This window comes from Quercus lobata, chromosome 2 (genome assembly GCF_001633185.2).
Source record: "Quercus lobata isolate SW786 chromosome 2, ValleyOak3.0 Primary Assembly, whole genome shotgun sequence".
Classification (NCBI taxonomy): domain Eukaryota; kingdom Viridiplantae; phylum Streptophyta; class Magnoliopsida; order Fagales; family Fagaceae; genus Quercus; species Quercus lobata.
The window spans coordinates 95,614,526-95,638,904 of record NC_044905.1 but is presented as its reverse complement, the minus strand read 5'-3'; the positions used below and the strand labels follow the sequence as shown (position 1 = coordinate 95,638,904).

Here is a 24,379-nt window from a genome sequence, read left to right as displayed (position 1 = left end):
TTCATTGACTCAATCAAATAATGCCTAGGTTTTCTAGTAATGGTACTGAATTTGTCGCAGTTAAGTTTGTCCTTAGTTGTATAATACGTGCAATTTCTTTTGTAGAGCATATTAAATAATCTATAACGAAGCCAACTTCTCTTTAGCTTTTGTTTCTCATAGAAAAGTAGCTGTATCCCTGAAAGCTAACAACTTTTAACTTATGGGGCTCCAAACCTTTTGATTATTTGTCGAGGTATCCTTCCATCAACAAATGAAGGCTTATTTTTTGTCATCCATTTTTGTTACGAGCATGAATCGTTTTCCACCTTCAAGATGTAGGTGTTTTCTTGTGTTGTAAATCTTGAAATGATGACCTATAATATATGTTTTAAGTAACAATTTTTCTTTCTGAGAGATGTTTTTAAGTGACAAAATAAAATATTATCCTAGCTAGTAAGGTGGAAAAAAAAACCAAATATATATATGAAATAAACAAGAGTTTTTGTGTTATAATTTATAATAATTACACAAATATCGAAGTACACAAGGTACCACAAGAGAAATGTAGAGTAACGTTAATCAGGTTTTGTAATATTGAAGCTCATATTTAGTGAATGAAGTAGAGAGCATGAGCATATGATTGATGGTGGTGGCCCATGTCTTGTAACGCTGATAATCATCCGCCATGTCTAGCTTGAATGTCCCCCTACTTGTTGTCAAAACGATGAGATAACATGTATTGCTGTCTTCGGTTTCTGAATCTTTATACAGCTCAGCGTGCAGGTCCAGCACGATACCTATAAACAATTCCATTTAATGCAATCTATATAGCTAATAATCTTTGAAATTAACTAAGTACCATAAAATATAGGAAAGTAAAAGAATGACTTACTTTCCTTCTTACTTCTCAACAGATTGAGCTTCCTTATCTTAAGCATAACCTGAAAAGTTGAAATAAGAATTAAAAGTTGTTTTTTAAAATAAGATGTGAGGTTTTTTATTTTTCTGTTTTTTAATATTTTGTTTTACAAATCTTGAGGGTGGTTAGTGTAGTTTTTTTTTTTTTTTAAAAAAAAAAAAATTATATTGGGTTGTATGGTATATTAACGTGACTAACTTTATACTTAGTTAGGTCCCTATTAATTAAAAGTAGCTAAAACTTTAAAACTAATTTAATTATGGATCCATAGGTAAACTAGTTGTAAAGTTTGCACTACTTTCAATGGGCACTTTCTGTGTTTTGAGTTATAAACTCAATTAGCTAAAAAATTATGAGTCAAACCTTGGCCTCGTTGTTCAGTGTGACTGACACTGTTCTCACAGTGTAATTCCCTGTTCACATATAATTTAAATGGAAAAAGTAAATTTGAGAAGTAACAAAAATAACATGGAGGTTGAAAAAAGAAAGTACTTGGTACATTATGAATCATGTTAATTTGCTGTTATTTGCAAGAATGATGACTTTAGATGTAAGTACCATCTGGTGTTTCGACACTGAGCTCGGTACCCTTTGCCAGGATTGTTCTATGCTTCTCGAAATTGAAGTCCAAATCATTATTGTCCTCAATGGGCAGAATAGGCGCACTCCCATTTAATCTGTTTTTGCATCCTGATCTTGCTTTAAGTGTAGATGCACCTTTTAGTGCTGCAACAAGTTAAATACGGAACCAAAAGTAATCAATCAGAGATAGTTTGCAAATGATTGAAAAAAAAAAAAGCACTAAATTAAATGTTACACCTTTTAATTTCTTTTCAATTAAGCCCTTTAAAAATTTCTTACCCATACAAAGAATTAAAAATGAAAATAGCATGATTATGAAAATCATATATAGGTGGCTTATATCTAAAGTTAAGCCTAATCATGCCTTACTTAAAACAATAAGTCTATGTATACAATTTTTTTCATAAATATTTTTCATAATTGTTGTGCTGATAAGTCATCGATAGTAGATAATAAACTTATCAAAAAAAAAAAAGTAATAAATAATAAAATGTTGTCAATTGTAAGCTTATATCAAAACTAATAACTTGTTAATGATATCAGTTGTTTTGATAAAAGTTGTGTATATAAATGTTGCGTAAGAAGCAACTATCAATCCTATAATACTACAGAGAAGGATGGTTTTACATGTTGCAGCTGCAGCTGTAAGTGTTAAGATGTCACTTGCATTTGTACCACTCATGGCTGAGCCTATTACATTGCTCAACTGCTCCCTCTTTGCTCCCATTGCTTCTGCGACTTTTGCGCACTGGGCTGCAACCAAAGCAGCAGCAGAGGCTACAGCAGCCTCCTTGGCGGTGCTTGAGTACTCGTCCTTTTTAGAGTTTTCAGCAGCAATGGCAGCCAGTGCAGCTGCAACGCCTGCCACTGATATTGCCGCATGCACTTCAGCTCTTTGTAGCCTCCCTTCTTCTTTTCGCCTTTGTTTTATTTCTTTCAACCATTTCTTGATTGAGATAATATTCTTGAATGGAGTAATCTTCCATGGCATCTGCGCCAAAAGTTTTCTCTTACTATTATTTATATCTTGGTAGAAAAATTAATACCAAAGAATAAATATATACATAAACTTATGTCAGGGATAATACCAATTTTGCTATATATATATAAGTTTTATAGACTTATATGTTAATGATCATAATAAAGTAACTTAGACATTTATATATTATCTTAAAGTGACATCAATTAAATTTGGATTAAAAAAAAGTGACAGTAATCATGCACATTCATTATCATGTTAATCAAAAAGAAATTCATGACAGAATTGAAAGAGAAAAAAACCAGATTGATTGTAAAGGGTTTCAGGCAGTATTTTATAGTAAAACTAGTACTAGCTTCAATATTTTTCTAAACGTAAAAAAAGAAGGCATTATGAATTAACGATTCTTTTATTTTCCAAAATCACATGCAATTCCAAAAAATTATAACATTAGTAGGGCTAGGATAAGGGAAAAAACTGTATCTTGGTAGCAAAGCTAGTATTATTTCTATATCTAAAAGAACATACCCATTTCTTTTGGAAATAGCTGTGGTAGTTTAATTCCGGGTGCATTGCTTGCTGCATCCATATCCATGACTGGAGAAAGGTAAAAAGAATATCAAAATATTTTCATTTTTGAATGTGTATATGGATGTATAGTATTTGATTAGGATGCAGATGTTGTTACCTCCACATCATTGGATTTCCAAGGTGGTTGAGACTTGAAATCTGCATCATCCATCTTAACACTTTTGTCCATCTTCTGCGCAAGTTATAAATAAAATAAAATCTTGATTTCACTTTTTCGTGATCCAAGAAGTGAATATAAAACATAGGTTTCATTACCAAAACTTCTTTTTATAATCTTTTTGAATTAATAATCAATACATTAAGTTGTTAAAAATTGTAAATTTAATCATCTAACCATTATTTTAACAATAATTAATAGCAATTCAACTTACCATGAAAGGAACTTTGGTGTTGCTCTCGAACTGCTTATTGATAGAGTTATCAAGGATCATGATTGACGATCGGTCTTCTAGCTCTGGATGAAGGGCTTCTACAGCAAAGTTGCACCATGCACTTGAAAGAAAATCCATACTCTCGGGATGTGCATTTGAAGGAGTAGGATTGAAATTTGAATCCATGGATTAGGTGCGATGATTATCTTAGGGGCAGTGTACTTTAGTGAATGAGAAATTGCAATCCCAAGCTTCAAATATATATATAGATCGCTCTAAGCATGCATGTATAATTGACTAGACATGCTAAATCACCATCTCATCTGTATGTTAGAAATCAAGTGGGTTTTCAACCATAGAGTGCACACCCATATAAATAGTGTTTATAGTATGACTATAGCTAGTTGCTCTACTAACTAAATCATTACCGTTGGTTGGATTGACCCACCTAAGAGATAATTATCAAGTATCAATTTTTCAAAAAGATGTTGGAAAGATGAGGTATTACAGTTGGAAATGGAATTTGATTTGAGAGAAAACCCAAAAGATTCAGTGGGAGAGAACACATGCTAACCACTAAACAAGCATCGACACTCGTGGGATGAAATCTTAAAAAACAACATAAGAAGGCCCAAACCTTTTGTACCTTTAAATGAAAACCATAGATTCAGGCTAAGAATGAAGGATTACTTGCTAGAGTTGTCTAGGGCCACCACATTATAGGCATTTCCTAACCATAACAGGCTAGAAAAGGAAGAGTGGCATTATAGCAAAGCATGCACTTGGGCCGACATTGATGAAAAGATAGTAGACATGTATGATTGATGTGAACATTGATGAAAAGGAGGTAGACATGTATCATTAAGGTTAAGCATTCTTTTATTAGAATAATTACTTTAGTGATTAACTTGTTAAATAATAATCTAAACAAAGATTAGCTTTTTGGTATTAAAATTTAAAACAGGTTCTTAAAGTTAGTTGGGTAGCTTTTCATCTGGTTGTGTCTCTCAGAAATTTCCATGGGGTTTCCTTAATAATATTTTGTTGGTGAATCTGTGACCTTTGGAGATTTGGTTAAAGTTGTGCTCATTAGGCTCATGTGACAGGCAATTATACTAAGTAGTATTTCTTAATCGTGGGTTGTGATCCTCAGGACCACCCAATGTTGGTCTAGGGTCGATGCATTTGTTTTTTGATTATGGATTTTAAAGGGTAGCCGAGATTTAAAGAGGAAGAGATTAATTAGGTAAAGACTAAAGAGAGGGAATGTTGGACAGCTTTGTGTTTGTGTGTGTGGATATTTGATAGTTATACTGAGAGATGGAGGATTTGAACTTAACATTAGAAAATGCTAGTTGAGATTTAAGGCTTTGGACGGTTAGTTTAGTGTTGGGTATATATATGTAAATAAAAGTCCAAAATGGAATAATAATGATAAGAATTAGTGATTAATAGAACATAATTAAACCCAAACTCATAGTCTTAAGCTTGAGTTAATTAAATGGTGTCCCTATTAGTTATGTTATATTAATTACTTAATTAAAATCTCCCCAATATGTTTATCTCATCTCATCACATAAAAAGGCCATTAATATTTTAAGTTCCACATTTTATTATTTATATTAAAACATCAACATTTTCATGTTTTATTATAATCTTAAAATATTTTCATCTATTATGTTTTTCTTAAAATTTGAATTATTAGATCTTATTGCCATATAAAATTTATATATTGGATTTAAATTAACAAAAAATTAAATAATTTGAAATTATAATAACATGAGACAATAATTTTTTTTTTTTTTTGACTAAGTCATGAAAAAGCACATTAAATATCATTTTCTTTATTTACTTGTTGTTGAGGGGGAAATTTTTAATGTTCCCAAATAGAATATGGGGTAGCCAAGCCAAAACTCGACGATGGGCCCTTGAAATAAAGCCCAAAGGCTATCGGTGTGGTGTAAGTCCGCCCAAGCAAGAAATAAAGACTGCACCCTAACAAGAAGACAACAATAAAGCCCAATAAACATGTTAGTCTTGTTAGTTTGTTATATTATTAATCTTTTAACAGCGTCATAGTTCAAATCAGTCCTCTAGCAGCACGGTATTTTCTCAGTGGTATGGGTGAAATTATACTTAGAGTCCAACAGTCAATGATTAAATAAATTTAGGAAAATGTTCACTCCTGGGGGTCCTTATGTGTTTTGATCAAAGGAATTTATAATACTTTCAGCCATCATTACATCAATTGTGAGGGAAAAATTCAATTGTTACAAATACATTATATTCTTCATCATAATAATAAGCAATGATTAAAGGCTCCATAGTTACAAATAAAAGAGGAAAAATAGGATGGAATGAAGGGAGAGAAAGATCCCCAGCTCAGTGCAGCAAGTATTAAACTAAGATTTTGATAAGTGTATAATCATAAGGCATGAATGAGGCGTATGTGGGCTATTTTGAGTTAGTGAGATGAGATTAACATTGAGATTGAAGTTTTTTATGAGTAATGGGCTATTTGTGTCTAATTGGAGGACATTTTTGAGTTGTGGTTGTGTAGAGGGATGGGAAGAATATCTGAGATTAAATGAGTGTAGGCTGAAGATGATGAGTGGTGAGCTTGAGAAAAGCTAAACCACGAGCAAAGTAGTAAACAAACCAAGGGTTTCAGAGGGAGTGGCTGTCCTGGTCAGTTATAGGACGTTTATGGAGTAGAAAGGTGTAAGCAAGGTGGTGAATGTTGGTGTTATGGTGACTATAGGCTGAGAAAGGTTGTGAGTGAGCTCAAAAGAGCTAGGGGAAGCTTAAAGAAAGCAAATAGGGATTGAATTTCTGCAGAGTGTAGTCAATGACAGAAAATTTTAGAGAGGCTTTTTCCTCCAGTGGATTGAGGTGTTTATGTTTTTATAATGGAGCTTTAGAGAAGCATTGATTGACAAGAATCCAAAAATGCATGACTCATCAAGGGTGACGAAATCAAGGTTTAACTTCCCTGAGTTTTTTTTATCAGAAGTAGGAAAATCCACTTTGAGGGGTTGTCTTGCTTCTTTGGGTAATGATGGGATTTTAGAAATTTTTGCATTAAGTGCCAAGATTTTTAGGGCTGAGCTTAATTATTGTGTATCAAGAGTGAATCCTAATGTTGCAAACTGAGATTTGGTCCCCTAAGAAGTAAGATTCAATAACCCCCAAGCCAGGTGTCAAGCTTTAGTCTACTCTAGAGGGTTTCGCTAGAGATTCCTTTATGCCATCCAAACCACATGTTCCCAAATTTTCCCCTTTAGGATTCATGGGCTTGGTACATGAATCATGTCTTGATCGTTTTTAACATTTATAGTATCAATTTATTAAATTTAGATAATTTGGTTTCAGCTCCCCTTCCGCTGGAGGTGCAGTCTTGAGAAAGATGATGGAATCCTTTCATCCTTTTGACTTTAACTGATATAACAACCCTTGGGCAATGTTCACGTCAAGCAGAGGGTGGCATAAAATTGATGGGACAGCCCTTAGTCTATTCTCAAAGGCTTGGTTCCCTTGTATGAGTATCTAGTTGCTTTTTTTGGTTAGGAATGAACAAGGACTGGTTGCCCACTTTCAAGCCTCTTGTTGGGGGAACTTTTTGGGCTGGAACTCTTCTCCATTTCGGCACTTTTAGTTGGGCCACATGGCCCTTTCTTTGCTTGGGCTTGTTTCCTACTTCATGAGATTCTTAAGCCTACAAAATGGGCATCAAAGACATACTTTGCCATGGATTTTTTACTCCTCATGGGTTTTAGTTGTTAGTAGAAATAAAATGAATTCATGAGCTTTTATGAAATATTTATGACAGATTTTGGGTATTAATTTTCATGGGCTTTAAATAACAACTTGTATAGTTTCTCTATAGATAATCATAATGGTCATGTAGGATGAATAATTGCCATGAGTTTTGGTAATAAATATTATGAATGTTGTGATGTAAGATAAATAGTGACCATTAGTTCTTATATAAACTCCATGGGTTTATATTATGGTTGAAGTAAATAGATGTCATAGGTCCAAAATAAATAATCATAACTTTCTATGGGCCTTTATATTAGTAACACAAATTCATAATTCTCCATGGGCTTGATATATGTTTGCCATGGGTTTTGGAAAAATGAATAGTGTTACGTAACATAAATACTTACCATGGGTTTATAATAAGGTTTGAAATAAATAAATATTATGGGTTTAAAATAAATCATAACTTTCCACGGGTTTCTATATTAGTAACACAAATTCATAATTCTCCATGGACTTGATGTATATTTGCCATGAGTTTTAGAAAAATGAATAGTGTCACGTAACATAAATGGTTACCATGGGTTTTATAAGAGAGATTTCATAAGCTTGTAATATTGTAGTAATAGGTTTAAGAACGTAAAACATTGTTGATCATTGGACTTTTAAGTGAAATAATTATGATATAGTATTTTGTCAAGTATTAATAACCTTGGGTTTTTGATAGAATAGTGCCAAGTAGTAATAACCTTGGGTTTTTAAATATTGTCAGCGAGAACTGGACTTTGATTTGTCAACGAGAATTGGGCTTTTTTGTGATGTTTTATATCATAACCCAATTTTAGATAATGAGATATGAAACATTTGTGATTAATATAATAATAGAGCAAAAAATATTTGGAAAAACCCAATAACTTATTAGCAGTATAAATAGGTGGTACTCAAATAAAATTAGGTGTAAAAAAAAAAAAGTATCCTAACACTTGTTATATATTTTCCTTAAGAAAAACTAAATTTGAAGTAAAATATATGCTAAATATATTAAATACTTTTTTTTTAGAGAAAATATATATTAAATACTTAGCTAGTTGAATTTTTATAGTATCTTATAAAATTATTATATTAAGATCATATAAGCATGCTACTAAATTGAAATATAATAAAACAAATATCTTAACATATATAACCACTCTTTTATTCCCTAATTTTTCATTCAAATTCATTATACACCCATGTATACATCCATTTATGGGTTTATTTTTATTTCTGTTTTTTATGCCATATTTTTACAAATTATATTTTCAATCTGGAAAATTATTGAATATTCCAGGAATATCATAAATTCATACTCCCCTCTCTCACATGAATTGTGGGACCCATAGTTATGTGAAAAAGAAGAGTACGTATTTATGGTATTCCGAGAGTACTCAATAATTACCCTTTCAATCTTAAACCAAATGAAACACAGACATATCTAATTTATATCCTATATGTTCTATCCCATACATTACTAACTATGATTCCATATATCCTTATGTTGCTTTGGGTGCAAGCAAGTAGCACCAGTATCTCTTGTCTTGAAAATCTACGTTGTAGATTTGTAATAATGTTAGAACTCAAATGCTTTCAAAGTGATTACTAATTTATTATTTTTCTAAATCAAAGAAATTACTTATTAATGAAAGGCAGGGCCGGCTCTTCTACTAGGCCCATTAGGCAATTGTTTAAGGCCCCCAAGTGGAAGGGTGCTCCAAAATTTTAGAAAAGAAGGGGTAGTAGGGAAAAAAAATTGGTTTCAGATTGTCAAGGGCGGTTTTTTGAGTGTAGCCACGTGTCTTTTGCTGAGAGTGTGACTTTACTAGGCCCGGATTTGTTTTGGGGAGTCCAATCCGGAACTCGACATTGGGCAACATAGACTAATGACTTCTGGTGCATTTTAAGCCTACAAAATAGATAAGGCGTGAAGTCTTAAAATCATGATAATGGTTGAAATATATAAATAATTTGCTTAGCAAGATAGCTTTGATTAAATGATGAGTTGAAATGTTATTATTATATTTATTAACTGATGTCCAATATTAGAAAATGGTTAATTAAGTGTCATATATCCAATAATAGGATGAGTCCAATAGTCCATATCTAGGTACGGTTCATAGTTCATGTTCAACATAATAAGGTATGTCCAGTAATGGTCTATATTCAAATAATATATGTCCAATAGGAGTTCATTTCCAAAAGATGTGTCCAGTGGTGGTTCATATCCAAATAATATATGTGCAACGATGGTAGATCAATTTATTAATATGCATGTTCATTAATGAAGTATTAGTGAGATCATGTTTGTTATATAGTGAGATGATATTAAAGTAACTTGCATCCAGCGGTGCAATAGTAATGGGTTAATGTATACTTAATAATGTAATCTTGAGTATAGAGAGATTTCTTGACCAGTCTGACCCAGGGGCATTTTCGTACAAAATTGATACGAGTTTTTTTTTTTTTTTTTTGTCTTTTCTTTCTAAATAATTTTCCATTTGTTTCTTCGACATCTATATGTGCTATCCACAAATTTTCACGCAAAAATGCCGATATTGGATTTAGGTCAAAATTCTTGACCAGTCGTACCTAGGGGCATTTTCATACAAAATTTACTCATGGATTTTTTTTTTTTTTTTTTTTTTTATCGCTGGACAAGATTTTTATCGTAATTCTACTGGACATTACTTATTGGGTCCTATTTTATTTCTCAACCTTTGCGTCTTCCAATGGCACATTTTACTCTTCAAGAAGGGCTACAAGGAGGGTTTCACTTTCAACTCACCTCCTTGACCACATAGGTAGTTTTACAAGGAGGTTGAGGCTGTCTAGTTTAACTCCGTCTTAAAGTTAAGAGGTATCTTTTCATTATTATCGAGATCTAGTTGGGTGGGTCCCATTGTAGGTGGGATTCCCTGTATGGGAGAAAGAGTATACTTTAGAGTAGCCAAATAACAATCACGACAAATAATACTTTAGAGTAAACTCGATTTCATAAGGATCGAGTTTCTCTAATAACTCGATTTTCTAATTGCCGAGTTAGGAACAGTAAAGCTAGAATATTTTATTGTCCAAAAGCCATGATGGCGATCCAACGTGGCAAGAACCTGCCCAAAACTCGGCTTTCTAATAGTCGAGTTTCTTAAGTAACTCGATTTTATGGTGATCGAGTATCGAAACAGAGACACGTCCCTATATAGGTTCGAAACAGGAACATATTGCCTAATTTTTTGCTCAGTAGGGGCAAAAGCCCATTTTCTCCCTGTAATTAGATTGTGACAATTTGAGTGTGACTACCAAGATGTAATTTAACTCATTAACTGTTGGCAAAAATACCATTTTCGTTCCTATATTTTCACCTCATTTCCACTTTAGTCCCTATTTTTTAATTTTACTGCATTTAGTCCCTAAAATAAAAAATGGATTCTATTTTAGTCCCTACCGTCATTTCACTAACAGAAATTATCTACGTGGCAAACGGAGTGTACAAGTGGCACACTAAATGCTGACATCAACATTAAAATAATAAGAAAAATTTTTATTTAGCATTTTAAAAATGCCATGTCATTTTTTAAAAATTAAAATATTAATTTATCAATTTTAACTAAATAAAAAAAATGAAAAAAAACAAAAATAAAAACCAAAAATCATATGAATTGAGATCTAACTTTAACTTGAGTAAGAACAATAAGAACATAAACCCAGATAATTCAAAACCCAAAAACATCAGTCAGTTATCTCAAAAAAAAAAAAAAAAATCCAGATCAACACAAAATTAAACGCAAATAAATCCAAAATAAAACCCCTCACATGACACCAAAACATCACAAGCTGATCAATTTTTTTTCTATTTTCACACCACACGGCCACACTTTCAGCTCAAACTTTTTCTCTCTTAGCTCAAAGTTTATCTCTCTAAGGTCTTGGAATCTTGGTTTGATGGGTTTGATATGGGCTAGAAAGAGAGAGGCTGAGTCGGTTTGATCTGGGTTAGAGAAAGATGTTGAGATCGGTTGCTGTCACAGCATGGTTGGCGGCGACATGTGGGTTCAAGATCAACCAAATGGGGAGTGATTTAAGAACTGTGGTGGTCGGGTTCTGGGTTTCAAAGTGGTTTTGGCTATTGAAGAAGTGTGGGTTTTTATTTTCTCATCTCACATTAGATGTTTTTGGGTTTTGTTCTTGTCTGTTCTTCCTCAGTCTTTCTTTCTCTTTCTTTGACACACTCTCTCTCTCTTTGAAAGCTCTTTGTGGGGGTGTCAATGGTGGATCTAAAGTTAACATTTTTGATGGTATACTCGGTTCTGAAATCAGAGCTCCTTGAAGTCTCTGCTTTTGAGTGGACAGATGATTCTCGTCAATGGGTCGAGCTGGTTCATTTCCTTTCCATCTCATATTCCTATATTGTTTCTCATTTGCTTTCTCATCATTCAAGCTCTTCTTTTTGCTATTTCATATTTGATAAAGTTTCTATTTTTTTCATGGGGTTGATTATTATTTTTACTTTATAGGAAGCTGTAAGTTCAGATGCCATTCCTTACATGTTTTCCACCTTTTTTGCTTGAAAATAAGAAACCCCAAAAAATCAATCAATGAGAATGACTGTGTTTTGAATGGCTAGTACGAGAGATTCGGGTTAATTGATATTGTTAAAAGAGTCTTGGAAAACATTGAGATGGTAAATGGTAATATTCATGTACTAAGAATTAAGAATTATAGATCTGATGTTAATTTTCTGGGTTTTAAATTTTCCGGGTTTGTGTTCTTGCTCAAATGTTTAATGTGTTCATGTTTAATTTATCAATTTTATCTGGTTTTTGTCAAGACTGTTGGCATGAATTCTAATGCGTTCATGTCTAATTAATGTGGATCTGAAGTTTAATTTTGTGTTCTTATTTTCTGGGTTTGTGATTTTTGGTTTTTAATTTTGTGTTTTGGATTTGTGTTCTTTTTCTTTTTGTTTCAAAATAAACTTTTTTTTTTTTATGTAATTTTTCTGTATTTAATTCTGTTTTTTTATTTAGTTAAAATTTGATAAATTAATTTTTAAAATTTAAATGCTGATGTGGCACCTTTTAATGTCAAATAATTTTTATTTTATTTTATTTTAATGGCCATGCCAACTGTATACTCCTTTTGCCAGTAAAACAATTTTCGTCAGTGAGGTTACGATAGGGACTAAAATAGGATGCGTTTCTGATTTCAGAGACTAAGTGTGTGTTTGTATTCAACGTTTTCTACTTTGCGTTTCTGTTTTTTTTTTTTTTTTTCACGCGTTTTCATTTGGAGTATTGCGGTTACTGTTCAATGAACAGTAACCGCAATTGTTGACTTTCTGCAGTGAACAGTGCACATATGCACTGTTTACGGACCCACAAACTCCACTTTTTATTAACTTTTTCATTAAAAATGGGTCCCATAGCACTATTCACACATTTAAAAATTATTTTGCTACAGTGTTTTCAATTTTCAGTTTTAAGTTTCAGCAAAATAAGTTCTATCCAAACAGACCCTAAGGTTGCGTTTGGATTGGGCGTTTTCTGCCCAATCCTGCGTTTGCGTTTTTCCAAAATGTTTTTTTTTTTTTTTTTTCACGCGTTTTGGAGCGTTTTGGGTGTTGCGGCTACTGTTCATGCACTGTTCAATGAACAGTAGCCGCAAACTTTGACTTTTTAAATTTTTTTTGGACCAATCACAGCACATCGTGTACTGTTCACGGAGCCACAAATTTCACTTTTTAGCAACTTTTTCATTAAAAATGGGTCCCACGACACTATTCACACATTTAAAAATTATTTCGCTACAGTGTTTTTCAGTTTTCAGTTTCAATTTTCAGTTTTCAGCTGTATCCAAACGGACCCTAAATGTGCGTTTGGGAAGCGCGTTTGCGTTTCCCAAACGCACGTTTTGCGTTTTCAACCTTTTCAGCCTGCTTTTTTTTTTTTTTTTTCCCCATGCGTTTTGGCCAATTTTGTTACTGTTTAGCAACTTTTCAGCAGCAATATTTGACTTTTTTCCGTGAACAGTGCATACTGTGTACTGTTCATGAACCCACGAATTACACTTTTCAACAACTTTTTTATTAAAAATGGGTCCTACGGTACTATTCACATATTTAAAAATTATTTTGTTACAGTATTTTTCAGTTTTCAGTTTTCAGCTGTATCCAAACGGACCCTAAATGCGATAAAATTAAAAAGTTAAAAAGTAGGGACTAAGTGGAAATGAAGAGTAAATGTAGAGACGAAAATAGTATTTCCGCCTTAACTGTTCTCACCGGCTTCTATGTGGCTGAGAAACCAAGAAAAAAAAAAAGTAAGAAAATAATGCAGCTATTGCTACAATACACTGTTAACTGTACCCATTAATTAAGAGCATTAGCATTAGGGAATGCTAATGTCATATGTGAAGTGTATTTGACATTTCAAACTCCAAAACGTATTGCATCTAAAGGCAAGTATTGCAAATTTTTTTCAATACTGCAACAGTGCAATTCTATTTAGAATTGCACCGTAGCAGTATTGTAAAAATAATAATAATATTTTAAGCTGCTTTTCTTCCGAAATTTCTCTCTCCTCTCTCATTATTTTTGTTCTCTTCTCTCTCTTCCTTCTCTCTTTCTCATTTGCTTTCTCCTCTCTTCAAACCCAAACATCATCCTCCTCCCAATATCAACATCACACATCACAGTGGAGGAAACGTTGATCTGGGTTGATCAATGATGGAGGAAACATTGATCTGGCGGCGGCAGTGGCGGCGGTGTCTGGGTTTTGATCGGGGTTGATATGGAATTTTTTTTTTTCCTTGTTGTGATGGGGTTGATCGTCTGGGTTTTTGTTCTGGTGGGATTTTGGTGGTTGATCTGGGTTGATCAACGATGGAGGAAACATTGATCTAGCGGCAGCGGTGTCTGGGTTTTGATCAGGGTTGATTTGGTTTTTTTTTTTTTTTTTCCCCCCTGTTGTGATTGGGGTTGATCGGCAGTGTCTGGGTTCATGAGTTCCTCTGCGTTCATCAATGGTAGGCTGAAGCATTTTGGTGGTGGTGTGGTGATTGATGATGGTGGAGCCGTAGAGGTGGTGGTGTGGTGTGGTGGTGGTGGTGTGGTGATTGGTGATGGTGGAGCCGTTGGAATCATGCTAAGTCTGAAAAAAAAGTGACGATTGGAAAGAAATAATAAAGAAAGATTAAAAAAAATAATATTTTAATAAAAATAGAGTTTTGGGACGTAGGAAGTATTGTAAAATGGTATGGTATAATGATAAAGTGACTTTTTGGAATGGTAAAATAGAATAGAATTAGAATTTCCTAATGCTAATGCACTAATGCAGCTACTGCTAGATTACTCTGTTGAGAGCAATTACATCAGGTTGTGTAAACTTGTGCAAAATAGAAAAAGGTAGTCTTTTTACACATTTTGGCTCAAAAAACACCCACATTAGTTGGGGCAAAATTGTGCATTTATGCACAATTGCTATAGTAACCGTGCATTTATGCACGGCTACTGTAGCATTTGCATATCATATTTTAGTATTTTTTTTCTCTCTCACTCTCCCTTCTTCTCTCTATCCCCTCTGACTCTCAGCTCTCTCTTTCTCTCATCTCATTTCTCTAGCTTCCACGTTTGCCAATCGCCACCAATCTCTTGCCGCCTATCAACATCACACCACTGTTGCCAATCAACATCAAACCACACGCCACCTGATCAAATTGCCGCCGATCACTCTCCCCTCACTCTCTGTTTTTCTTATTTGATCAAGATCAAACCATTGCTGCCGATCAACTCGCTGATCAAGATCAAACCACTGCTGCACGAAGCCTGATCAAATCGTCGCCAGTTAACTCACTAATTTCTCGTTGTTTGATCAGTGGGTTTCGGGTTGGGTGGGTTTCTGATCTTGGGTTGGTTTGATCTTGAGTGGTTCGCTGATTGGGTAGTGATGATGATGGTGGTTGTGATGGGTTGACGGAAAGGGGAAGGAAAAAGATTCTCAAAAAGAAAAGAAAAGAAGGAGAAGACAGAGAGGCGGAGATAGAGATAAGGAATGTGTGAAGAGGAAGGAGGTGTATTCAAAGGAAAAAGGAGGGTTAGGTGGGAAATAATAAAAAAATTGAGAGAAAATATTATTTTAATAAAAAAGTGTGTATAATAGATAAACTGATGTGGATGTTTTGTAAAAGTGACAGTGTAAAATAGAAAAAGTAGGTTTTTGTGTAAAATAGACGGAATCTTTTGCACCGATTGATGTAATTGCTCTTAAGGTCTATAAGTTTAAGATAAAGCTGCTCTTTTTTTCTATAAGCAAATCTGATAGCCATTCAGGCCATAGATGCCTTCAGCGGTTGAATTGATCTTATGCTCAAACCGACACTTCAATAGAAACAAAGCCGAGCTCAGTACTGTGGTCCAAGTGGGGGCATTAATGTGATGGGATTTCAGTGAGGCTTTCAATCTGGTCTGCCCGTTCCAAGCAAAGAGATGAGCCAATGGGAATTTTAGAAACAACATCACAGATCTGTCCCAAAAAAATTCAATTTTTATTTCTCTTTTTTATTTTTTGAAAATTTTTTATAATAATTTATTAATTGATGTGCGACTTTTTTATTTTTCTTTTTTTTGCTGAATCACTTTTTTAATTTTTCAAAATAAGTTCTTCTACTCTCTTACATTTTCTAATGATTTTGATCGGTGAATTATCACTTTTTAATTCACCTTTTTCATAAACTTTTTCTTTTGCCGAATACTTTTTTCATAAACTTATCATTATTTTTTTTCCCAATTTCATAGTGGCAGAGACTGATGGTAAAATCTGTCACGAGAAATGGAGAAAGAACTCAGTTATGTTTGTATAAGAGAAGAACTCAATCATCTGTAACAAAGGGATACAAGGTAGACTTGGTGGAATTTCTTGACCCCATGAGAGAGCTGATTAGTTTTTACTTCTATCATTACTTTTGAGAAAATTTATTAGGGAAAGAAAGAAACTGACGGTGAACGAGGGAGAAATTGGTGTTAAGAGAGAGAGAGAGAGAGAGAGAGAGATTGAGACTTTTCAAAGAAGGTTCGGTTTTTCCAAGAGAGCCTAAAAGTTTAGGCTGCATAAGATAGACATTGAGTGACAAGCACAAGTGAGAATCTCAATTTGACTAAATTGTTTTTTTTTTTTTTTAAATAATAGAAGTGAATTGTAAAGTTTAACATAAAACGAAAAATAGATAAAGTACATTTATTAGTTATCGATGAGAAAATCCAAGAAGTACATTTCTTTTTTGCTGAAACCCAAGAAGCACATTTATAATTTATTTGAGAAGCTTTTTTTATTTGTGAGGAGCTTTTTTATTAGTAATCGGTGAGAAAACCATTTTCTCCGAGCAAAAGATCTGGTGGTCAACATTCAAGACTAGCCCAGAGCTCCAGAGAACTATCTATCACGTGTCAGTCAAACTTTTTTTTTTTTTTAATAGTTGTAGTGCCTTAAATCGTGCTTCATTCATTCATTTCAATCAATGGTCATTTCAATTAATGGGACAATACGCTTCAATTAATCATGAAATGGAGGTTATAAAAATTTTAAAATTTATATTTAATAATGAATTTTCTTTTCTAGGGTGGTCACTAACGCGAAGAAGCCAGTTACCTCCGATTATATTATAGTTCGTTTGGATAAAACTTATTTTGTTAAAATTGAAAGTTAAAAATTGAAAATATTATAAAAAAATAATTTTTAAATGTATAAATAATACTGTAAAATCTAGTTTTAATGAAAAAGTTGTTGAAAAGTGAGATTTATAGGTTTTATAAATAGTGCACGAAACCCATTAATGCGTTGAAAAATTAAATATTATGGCTACGAATAATGAAACAGTCACCTTTTGCTCTTGAAATGTGTGCCCAAAAAAATGCGCTACAGTAGAAAACTCAATCAGCCGTGGACGTGAATCCAATCCCACACAAAGTTTGAAATTGAGTAGTCATTCAAAACAAAGTGGTGAAGCAAAGTGACAAGTCACAAGACATTAAGGTAGAGTTTGGATCCACGTCCAGCGTCTAAATTTCAGCAATCGTGCATTTTCAGGTTTTTTTTTTTTTTAGATCAGCGCCTGTGTCACTGTTCATTGTCCATGAATAGTGATTTTAGGCTTATGAACAGTAAAAAACAAGGTGAACAGTAATTTCTCATAAATTTAAAAATTATTTTACTATAGTATTTTCAGTTTTCAGTTTCAACAAAAATAAGTTGTATCCAAACGGACCAAAAAAAAACAAGACATGTGAAGGTGAAAAAAAAGAAAAAAACAACTTTAAGGACAGATATATGGGCCGCATAATTAACTAGGTAAGATAAACATTCAAACTTTCAATTCTAGAGTTTTTTATTTTTTGATAAATAAGTTTGTTTTTGTCAGAAGTGGGATTTGAGAACCCACGTCCTCGACCAGAACTTGAGTCTGGCACCTTAGACCACTCGGCCATCTTGACTTGTGTTTCAATTCTAAAGTTAATTGCGTTTATCATGACTTTTTAAGTACGGGGTTTACTGAAATATAACCTGAAGGACTATATTAATAAATTATTTTAAAATATTTTTTTATAGAAAAACGAAAAAATTATTTACTATTTTAACATAAAAAGAGTTTTACTAACTTGTTTAGTTATTTTAAAAATAATATTAAAATAATGTTAAAAATATAAAATATTTTATAAAAACTTTACATAATAACAAATAATTATTAATAAATAAAAATATAATATTAATAATAGATCTAAATAAAAATTACTAAAAATTGATCAGGTTAACATTTTTTTAAAAATTATAAAATAATTTAACATAACCAAAAATTAACGTTTAAATAAAAACTTATTTTTTGAAAGAAAAATAAATAAATAAAGACTTTAAGTACAAACTACTGAAGAATGGTACTGAATCCTGTCAACAAAGTCAAAGTTGACCTTTGAATAAAATCTTTAAGTATAGAGTTTATAGACTAGAGCATGATGGTGACTACTCAGTTCTGTCAGCAAAGCTGGTTCTGATTGATCAATCTGTATGGTAAGATTCTTGGGCCATTTTCCTTGAGGTTGCTTTATTAAATTAAACCCTTCTTGTTTTTATTTGTGTAGCTGATTGAAAGTATTGTAGAGCGTCTGTTTATATAAAAGGATGAAAAGTCCAAAACCCTAGCAGCCGGCTGGTATGAAAGGGTGGAAGGTCCAAAACCTAGCAGCCTCCTCAGAAAAACTAGTCAAGGCGAATATGGTGTCGGGGTCAGTTATCATCGATGCAAGGAATCACATGCTTGGTAGAGTAGCATCGATCATAGCGAAAGAGCTGCTGAAGGGTAATAAAGTGGTTGCGGTTAGATCCGAAGAGATCTGTATCTCAGGAGGACTTGTTCGCCAGAAAATGAAATACATGAGATTCCTCCGTAAGCGCATGAACACTAAGCCTTCTCATGGTCCCATCCATTTCCGCGCTCCTGCTAAGATTCTATGGCGCACTATTCGTGGGTACGCATCGCATCGCATCAACACAACTCAATCTCTTTCTTTCTTTCATATATAATATGAGTTTTGATTATTATTATTTGTAGAATGATTCCTCACAAGACTAAACGTGGAGCTGCCGCGCTTGCACGTTTTAAGGTTTACGAGGGGATCCCACCTCCGTATAATAAGATGAAGAGGGTGGTAATACCTGATGCTCTCAAGTCTGTTTCTTTCTCTCTCTCTCTTTTCATTTTTTTTTTCTTTTCTTTAGTTTTCAAATGTTTTAATTAATTGTCTTGTGCTTTCTAAAAATAAAAATAAAAATACATATATATAATAAACACAGGGTTTTGAGGCTTCAGGCTGGACATAAGTACTGTTTGTTGGGCAAGCTTTCATCTGAGGTTGGATGGAACCACTATGACACTATTAAGGTCAGTCAGTCTTTTTGTTTCGACTTTGTAGATTTCTTTTGCCTTGTCAGATGTTCTGCTAATAATACATACGTATGTGGCATAGTTTCTTAATGCATTTTATCTGCATTTAAAGCATAGCAATTACTATACTGTTCTTTGTGTCATGTTCCATAATATTTAATTTTATTGTGTATGGTACTGGGAGATGACATTGTAAAGAGGTGTTTGCTTTGTGTTTTTAATGTGTTCTGTTGCTTTACATTTCCAATTCATGGTGGCACTGTTGTAGGTGCTTTGTTTCTTAATTTGTAAATTGTGATTAATCAAAAAAGAGGAATTCTCCTGTTGTTTTAGTCTTCGTGAATAGTCTTTTTTTGTTCAAAATTACCAATTACCCAACTCCAGTTTGAACTATGTTTTTCTGGGTTCAGTCAATTTCTTTTGACTATTCTTATTTTAAATATTTGCATTTTTTCTCAACAATATCTTTAACCATATTGAAATAGCTTTGCCATTTGCCTTCATATGGGCATATTCTTGCATGTTGATATGTTATAATGGTTGTTGATTCCCCAATTAAATGTCGATGCTGAGTAACTTATTGGATGATGTTTAGAAATATTAAGCAATATTTGAATCTCTTCTTGCTGTATTTGTGCTGGCATTCGTGTAATTGTCTATTTTGCCATTTGGATATATGTTTCACTTGTCTGAAAGTTAGACTATGAAGAACTTGCCAGGGTTAACATTGTCTGCATTTTATGTAGTCATTATTAAGTGATTGTTCTTCTTTGACTAATTAATGGTTGTGTGAGTGCTTTCTAATGCTTGTGAATCTCTTTGCTCCTCCAGGAGCTTGAGAGGAAGAGAAAGGAGAGAGCTCAGGTTGCATATGAGAGGAAGAAGCAGTTGACAAAATTGAGGGTTAAAGCTGAGAAGACTGCTGAGGAGAAGCTTGGCCCCCAGCTTGAAGTTATTGCACCTATCATTTATATTGAAAAAACCATGGGACAGCTGAGTTGCAGTTAAATTTCTTTAGCATTTCGTTACAATGTTTCTGTCCGTTTGTGCAGGGTACATCTGCCTCGCTGCAATTTTTCAAGTAGAAGATGTCGTGTTATAAATTGTTATCTGACTTGGGTTTTCAAATTAGCTATGTTTGTGTCATTAATTGTCTCGTACTCCATTATACATTTTTTACTTAATTTGTGATGTCATTTGTATTTTTTGTTTGTGTTGATTGGATGATAATATTTTCATGTTATTTCTAGAATGTTTACTTTTAGGGTATGTTTGTGTATTTTTCTGTATATGTTAAATGTGTTCACCTCCACTGTTGATCTGCCTCCAAGTTCCCACTATTTGGCATTCATTGGACCAATGATTTACCTAGCTATTTCTGGGATATTAGTAGAACCAACAGCTAGATATTAGTAAGAGAATGCATGTTCAGATGCTTGGGGTATGCTGTATCGGATTGCCTGGTCTTTGGATATGCTATATCAGATAGCTGAATTTTGTGTCTTATGAGCTTCTTGTGAACTCATTTCTAGAAGAATTACCGTTTCATGCTTTCATAAATATGGAAATACACACAGATGACCTCAAACTGTTTGCTATTTGGTATCTTAGCAAATAACTCCGGAAGATAATCAATCAGCAGAACAAATAAAACTTTGATTGCCAATCATCAGCTGCTTGAAGCATATGAAACGTTTTTCAACCTCACAAGAAAAGGGAGTCGCGAATATATAAGAAAATGTCACGTTCTTAAAAAATGCAGAGTAGTTTGTATAATCAGTTAGATAATTTAATGAACGTATTTTACATGACATCTACCAAGCTCACTGTAGTTGGCATTTGCATTAAACAGAAACTGTTGCCATCGAAAAGTGGCATTGCAAAAATTCATACTTGAAAATCGTAGTTCAAGTTAGTCAATTTTGTCATCATCTTCATTTACAATATAATATTTTAATATAATTTAATGTACTAAGAAAGTAAATCAATAAAGAATTAAAATTATATAATTATGATTATAAAAAATTAAATTACCTTCAAATTTATATAATCAATTTTTAGCAAATAACATAACGTAGCTTTCACATTTTTAGGTAAAAAATGTGATTGATACAGAGTAAGAATTTTTTTTTGTGCTAAAAATTGTGGCTTTACCGCTTTGGCCCCTAACCCTTATGGTCTGTGGACGTGGTTGTGTTGTCACGTCTTCACAGTTTTGTTTTACCTTTTCATGTTTGTGAATCACAATTTTGGCTTTGTACTCCAGCTAAGCTAATCAATTGAATTAGATTTTCCTTTTTCTTTTTTTTAATGGTTGTTTTTTTTTTTTGTTTTGCCAAACATTTTTTTTTTTTAATGGTTGTGCTGTTTAAGTCTTGTCTCATTTTCATTTCATGTTTCTGTGGTCCTGTGGAGGCAGAGACATGACGTGAAAATGCCAAACAAGAGGTCCAAGAAAATATATACGAAAATGAGACAAGACTGGTCAAAATAGTGCGCGATAGACAGCACAACCATGTGTTTATTTATTTTTATTTTATTTTATTTTTTGTAATGATAGTAGTGAAGTTATTTTTAAAATGACAAAATTTAGTTATAAAATTAGTTATAATCTTAAATTATAATTTTATTCAATATCTTTTTTATTGACGGTAAATTTTGGTAAATTCACATCTTTTTTTTTTATATTTTCAATACTTACAAAATATTTAAAAAATTAAAGATTAATAGCTATGTCATTAATAACAGCATTCACAGTAAAGCATCTAAAAAATTTGCTTTTAGCAATTTAAAGCACTATTTTTATTGTAAGGACACAATTCTTTGGCGGCCCAATAAGGATGTTGGGCTCGCGCATGAAAGATCCCTCACAATATGATTTGTAGAGAGTGGGCTTGAAAAGCTTAGCCGTTGGTCACGGGGCGATACCCGGTCTTGGTTTTAGAGGAATTCGTGTAGAAAAAGGATTTGTGTTTGAACATTTAAGCCCTACGGCGTCGCATCCTATGGGATGGGCCTCCTCGGACTTGATCCGAGGACCATTAGGGTCTTACCTCGGTTACCCGACGATGGGTTTTTTCTGTAATCTCAGGTGTTGTTGAGATGTTCTCACCCAGATCTTCTCCCTTTTTTGGAGGTGGGATGGAGTCCCCCCCTCTAGGTTCACTTACTTTTTCTTTTATACTAGCTTACGTCCGCTGTCCTTCATCCACGTGTAGGGCCAACCTTTATTAGACTGATATTTGTCCCATCAGTCTAATTCCAGAATTGTGGGGGATGGTTGATAAAGCTGAAGAATACGGCTCTGTTAGGTGCAGAGCCTTATCTGGGAAGGGTAGTGTAGGGATAATTCTCCCCAGATATTTTAGATCTCCTTCCATATTTATTCATTTATTATTTTTTTACCCCTACCCTCAATGGGGCTTTGGGTCTGCCGAGGACGAAACTGTGCTCGGCTGCATCTCCGAGCCATTACTTTTTTCGGCTTGGGCCTTTAGACTCCCCACGAGCAAGTGGGCCTGGCCCATAAATTATTGGGCCCCACAATAGCCCCTCAAAACCCTGCTGTCCAACATCCTGATTGGAATGGGGGGTTTTGGTAATACCAGGCCCTTATTGTGACTCACTTAATTCAGCTTTTGACTGACGCTGGCGACTCTTCACCTGCCCAAGAAGTGTACCGGTCTACAAGGTGCTCCTCTTAATTTCTTCATGATGCGTTTAGGCCGTTTGGTTATCCGAAGCGCGTCTTTAATATCTTCCCTTCACGAGACTTCCTAGATTCGACGGTTATTGATGGCGTGGGGGAACGGAGCGGGTGTATTCTCGTCTGCAGACTTCCTCGGGGATCTGAACACATTAAGTATTCCCCTCTTCGTCCCTTATATAAAGAGGAGGAACAAGAATCGTTTCTCCCACAGATGAATCCCTTTAAGATTTGAAAACCCTTAAATTCCCTCCGGAGTTTACTTTTACTTTCCGGTTATTCCTTAGCCTGAAATACACTCGCCATAGCAGTAAGCGATGAAAAAACCATTCCCTTCCCAGAAACGCCCTGTCTTAACGAAGCTCGAAATGGCTCGGTCGGGGCAAGGATGGCGGAGACTTAAGATTTGTCCCCCCTTCCTTTCAGCCAAAATCCGAAGCAGGGGCTCATCACGTCAAACTTTCGGCGTGACTGAGTCGAGAATTCCCATCATCGTAACCAACCGCTCTCTTACGAGCATACCTAATATGGCTCCAGTGTGTTAGGAGTCAGGAACGTGGCAGGGACTAAGTGTCTCTGCTTCTTCCTCTCTTCGTTCACTGGTGGCCCTCTCCGCTTCCCTTTCTTAGTCTTCCCAGCACCAGATCCATTCTGGTGCTTTCTCTTCTCCCTCTTCTCCTCCTTCTTTACTCATGTCCTCCATCTTCCTCATTCATCTCCTCCATCTTCTTCATTGATTTCTTCCTTACTATTTCCTTCTCCTTCATCTTTTTCCAAAGAAGGTTCTTATCGCAATATGAGCAGTATTGAGGCAGAGATTGGAGAGACTTTGAAGACGAGTTTAAAAGACACCTGACTATTTACTTATCTGTACTACGGATGTTATCGTTACTTAGGCAGTTCACATTTTGTATAGGCTTGTTTGAGCCCCCTTTTGTACGTTGTAATAACTTTTCGTATTAATAAAAATTGTTGTTATTTTATTTCGCATGTTCTATCTCTATGCTTTCTTTCTTTTTTAAATTTGCAAACGCTGTTCGGCACAATAATATAGCATTTGAATCGATGACAAATAAGGCCAAAATACTCGCTGATAAAAAGATGTCACCATAACTTTAACAGAGTTGCTTGACATAGCAATGCGTACCTGTGAATAACGATACTTGCCCGAAACAATGCTGGGATTAGAACTGGATGCTCTATGCGGTATAGGAAGTAATCATTCAAAGACATATCATCCGCCAAAACGAACAGTCACCTTAGGCTACCGAATAGTGGAGTGTCCCACCATCATCATAACACCTTTATCGGCCTTAACATTTTACAGTATTTGAGCCGGGGACTTTCCCATCCGAGCAGTTGGTTACCCCATAGGCTTGAGTCCGAGGACCATGCAAGGCCTTGGTTTTGTACAAAACTTGTGGATTTTCTTTTTTGTACTTAGTTTCCCCATAGGCTTGAGTCTGAGGACCATGCAAGGCCTTAGTTCTGCCCAAAACTTGTAAAATTTCTTTTATGTACTCGGT

At 34.1% G+C, this 24,379-nt stretch overlaps 2 protein-coding genes across 2 annotated transcripts; one reads left to right on the top strand and one right to left on the bottom strand.

Moving 5' to 3' along the window:
- Positions 1-488: 488 nt before the first annotated feature.
- Positions 489-3,957, bottom strand: LOC115960475 (VAN3-binding protein). Its single transcript, XM_031079409.1, has 8 exons — positions 3,425-3,957; positions 3,151-3,225; positions 2,991-3,059; positions 2,111-2,474; positions 1,460-1,627; positions 1,265-1,314; positions 875-923; positions 489-779 (listed from the first exon to the last, which is right to left on the bottom strand). The coding sequence occupies exons 1-8, from the start codon at positions 3,608-3,610 to the stop codon at positions 562-564; spliced, it is 1,179 nt and encodes a 392-aa protein (XP_030935269.1). The 5' UTR covers positions 3,611-3,957; the 3' UTR covers positions 489-561.
- Positions 3,958-18,409: 14,452 nt separating this feature from the next.
- On the top strand, positions 18,410-20,359 carry LOC115960453 (60S ribosomal protein L13a-4-like). The gene is made up of 4 exons (XM_031079376.1): positions 18,410-18,731; positions 18,815-18,931; positions 19,057-19,144; positions 19,979-20,359. Exons 1-4 carry the CDS (start codon positions 18,418-18,420, stop codon positions 20,153-20,155), a joined length of 696 nt encoding a protein of 231 aa, XP_030935236.1. The 5' UTR covers positions 18,410-18,417; the 3' UTR covers positions 20,156-20,359.
- Positions 20,360-24,379: the final 4,020 nt, after the last annotated feature.